Raw genomic sequence first — 3,271 nt, 5'->3', positions numbered from 1 at the left:
CGGTACACCGGCTGCCTAGCGCGCCCGGCAGAGCGGGGGAAGAATGCCCTGGGGTGGGGGTGGGATGCACCAACCACAGGGCAAGTACCCCACCCGTCCACCCTTTACCCCCCAGAAATTAATTTTCCATCCTTGGTGCCCCCGATGTGTGCACTTCCTCCCAGCAATGCACGCCTCACTTTTTACCCCGACCTGGCGAAGCCCGCTTCTCTCGCCCCCACCCTCAATTTGGTAGCTGCCGCGTGTTTGCGGACAAGAGGCACTTTCGCCTCTGGCTTTCCTCTGGCCCCTCATTCTCGCTCCTGCCCTGAAACTCCTCCAAATCTGCAAGGCCCAGGCAGCCGGCAATGAACAGCGGCGAGACACGGAGCCTGCCTCGGCTTCTCTGAACAGGGCCCACTCATTCAGACACGGTCACCGCCGGTTCTAGTAAAATGGCAAAGACTTTATTTATCGGAGAAAGAGGCCTTGGGTACAGTCCGGAGAGGAGAGGGCAGGGCAGGAGCAGGGGAGGGGCACGCAGGACCCACCCTCATATCGAGTCACCCTTGTTTGGCCAAGTCGAGCTAGGAGCAGGGCGTTGGAGACTGCAAGACAGACCCAGAGCTGCGGAGGAGGTGGGGGCGAGGGCTAAGGTTGGCCTCCTCTTAGTCTCTGTCACATGCAAAAATTTTCTAGAAAGAGTAAAAAATAATTCTAGGGCTTTGGGTTCTGTTTTAGTTGGTTGGTTGGTTGGTTGGATTTCCCCGTTTTGTCCCTAAGACCCGGACCCCAGCAGTCAATCCAAGGAAACCAGAGAGAGGAAGGGAGGAATCTTAAAAACAGCGTTAGTGGGCTGGGGGGGGGGGGGCAGAAACGGCTTCGAAAACGGACTTCTGGAGACGTGGGTGGGGGTAGAGAAAAGATCGATTTGAAACTTGCAAGTCAGGACCTGGCTGTCCCCCTCAGCCCCTTCCCACGCGAGGAAAAGGGGCAGATGGAAATAAAAGAAGTCAACTGCAATAGGCCTAGGGAGGCGAGGAGGAAGAGGGCCAGTGCATTCGCCACATGCAGAGAAAAATCAAAACAGTCGGGGCGGGCCCGCTCCTCGGACCGCGGGTTAAGTGTTCGTTAGTTACCCTCGATACTGCCTCGCCCACAGCAAACCCGGCAGCCTGAGAGCTTTGAAAACACTGAAATCTCCGAGATTTTAAAAAATAAAAGAAAGAAAAACAAGTCAGGCTGAGGTGGGAAGAACCCGCTATATCGGTTTAAATATTTATACAGGAGCCATACAGAATTGCTCGGCGAGGGCTCCCGGGGCGGCGGAGGCCGCGCGCGGCGGCCGGCCCGGCCGGCCAGCCCGGGTTTATTGCTTCGAGAGGGAGGAGGCGGCTGCCGGGAGCGGAGTCCGGGCCAGGGACAGGGAAGAAGGCGGGAGGTGCAGAGGAGGACCCAGCTCCCCTCGGCGGTCCGGGAGACGGCGGGTGTACGGGCGCTAGGGGCCCGGCGCAGTGGAAGATCCCGGGCGCCGCTCAATCGTCCACGTCGATCTCTTCGTCTTCCTCGTCCTCTGAGCAGTCCTGGCTGCTGGCCGGCTGGTCCGTGAGCGGGGAGGCGGGCGAGAGCTGCAGGGGCCCGGCGCCCGGGGCCTGCGGGGCGCCTGGAGGGAGCGCCGGAGAGCCAGGCCTCGACTTGGCCCTGCCGCAGCCGCCGCCGCCGCCGCCGCCCGCGGCCTCCGAGTTCTGCTCGAGTTCGGCCAGCGCCACGATGTCCATCTGCCCGCTGGGGCCCAGTTTCTTGGCGGACTCCACGTCGGCCTTCATCTCCTCCAGGTCCCGCTTGAGCTTGGCGCGCCGATTCTGGAACCAGGTGATGACCTGAGCGTTGGTGAGGCCCAGCTGCTGCGCGATTTGGTCGCGATCGGCGGGGGACAGGTACTTCTGGTAGAGGAAGCGCTTCTCCAACTCGTAGATCTGGTGGTTGGTGAAGGCTGTTCGAGACTTTCGCCGCTTCTTAGGGGTCTGTCGCTGCCCAAAGATGGTCATCCCGTCTCGGCCTGCGAGGAAACCATAATGTAGACTTGCACCCGGAGAGAGGAGACCACACCCCGGCTGGCGCTCACCCCACCCAGGCCCTATCAGCCTGAAGTCTGCTGCGGTTCCCTTTTCGGATTTGATTCGGCCTCCCCGACTAGGGCAAGATTCGCCTATGGCAGGCAAGCCTTCTTCCCCCGACTCTTGTCTACCAGAAGTCTCTAGGAAAACATTGTTTTAATCTCTGTTCCTCACCTAAGAGTTGATTTGAAAGATTCGAGGTCGCTAGAGCACAGCGGAGCCAGACAGGGACGCCCTGACCGCCGTGTGAACTACACCTTTTACCAATCGCCCCGACTCTATCCCTGCCGGAAAGATCCTAGCTGAAAGGCTCTCCATTGCCCAACCCAGGAACAGGGCAAGGAGCGCCCAGGTCGCTGGGAACGGGAGGGAGCCAAGCAGAGCAGGCAAACTGCGAGAGATCTTGGGTTTCCTGCCACCCCTCCCGGGTCACTCGACTCTGGCCTATCCAGAGGCCCCTAGGAAATTGGGTTTGGGTCCTGTCCCACTCCTTTCCACTCCCAGCGGCGGCGGCTTGGGCTGGAGGGCCCTGACGGCAGGCGCAGGAGGAGGCGGGCAGAGGAACAGGGCACAAAGCCTGGGGCACAGGGAGCCGGGCGTGGGGTGCTGGGCGCAAGGGAACCCAGCGGCGGCGCCTACCTTCAGCTGCCTGCAGGACGCTGACCTCCAGCCCCTTAAAGGTCTTGCTGGCGAGCTCCTCCAGCGCGCACAGCGGCGAGGTCTGCGAGAGCAGCGCGCGGCCCGCCAGGGGCAAGCCGCCCGGCGCGTGCTTGTCCGCCGCCGCCAGCAGGTGCGCCGCCCCGCACAGCGAGTAACTTCTCCGCACAGACGGCTTGTTGAGGATGTCCTCGATGCTGAACGGAGTCAGCGGCTTGTTGGAGTTGGCCGGCGGCGGCAGGTGATCCAGCGGGCTGCGCCGCCGCTCTTCCCCCGGCGCCGCCTTGCCGTCCTCCTTGGAAGTCATCTCGGCCTCGCTTGGGGGCCCGGCCGGGGCGGCTCGGGCCGCGGGGACCCAGCCCGTGGGCAGCTCGCGCGCCGGGCGGCGCGGGTGGGCGGCAGCGGCGGGCAGGAAGGAGGCCGCGCCGGGCCAGGCGCGGGGCCAGGCGCGGGGCCGATTAGCGCAGCGGCAGAGGCGAGCAGAGCCGCACGGGGCCCCGGGAGGAGGGCGCTGACGC

The 3,271-nt window shown here is 63.3% G+C and overlaps 1 protein-coding gene across 1 annotated transcript; it reads right to left on the bottom strand.

Annotated features, from left to right (window-relative positions):
* Positions 1 to 1,514: 1,514 nt before the first annotated feature.
* LBX1 (ladybird homeobox 1) lies at positions 1,515 to 3,060 on the bottom strand. The gene is made up of 2 exons (XM_039249228.1): positions 2,736 to 3,060; positions 1,515 to 2,038 (listed from the first exon to the last, which is right to left on the bottom strand). The coding sequence occupies exons 1-2, from the start codon at positions 3,058 to 3,060 to the stop codon at positions 1,515 to 1,517; spliced, it is 849 nt and encodes a 282-aa protein (XP_039105159.1).
* Positions 3,061 to 3,271: the final 211 nt, after the last annotated feature.

This window comes from Hyaena hyaena, unplaced genomic scaffold, assembly GCF_003009895.1.
Source record: "Hyaena hyaena isolate Hyena2069 unplaced genomic scaffold, ASM300989v1 scaffold_331, whole genome shotgun sequence".
In the NCBI taxonomy this organism is placed as follows: domain Eukaryota; kingdom Metazoa; phylum Chordata; class Mammalia; order Carnivora; family Hyaenidae; genus Hyaena; species Hyaena hyaena.
The sequence above is the reverse complement of the archived record's forward strand: the minus strand, read 5'-3'. Positions and strand labels throughout refer to the sequence as shown.

Bases quoted from the DNA above. Each gene is read 5' to 3' on its own strand.
- LBX1 (XM_039249228.1), bottom strand. From the start codon at position 3,060: ATGACTTCCAAGGAGGACGGCAAGGCGGCGCCGGGGGAAGAGCGGCGG. The intron at 2,039-2,735 runs GTAGGCGCCGCC...GTTTCCTCGCAG, and splicing joins CGTCCTGCAGGCAGCTGAAG to GCCGAGACGGGATGACCATC.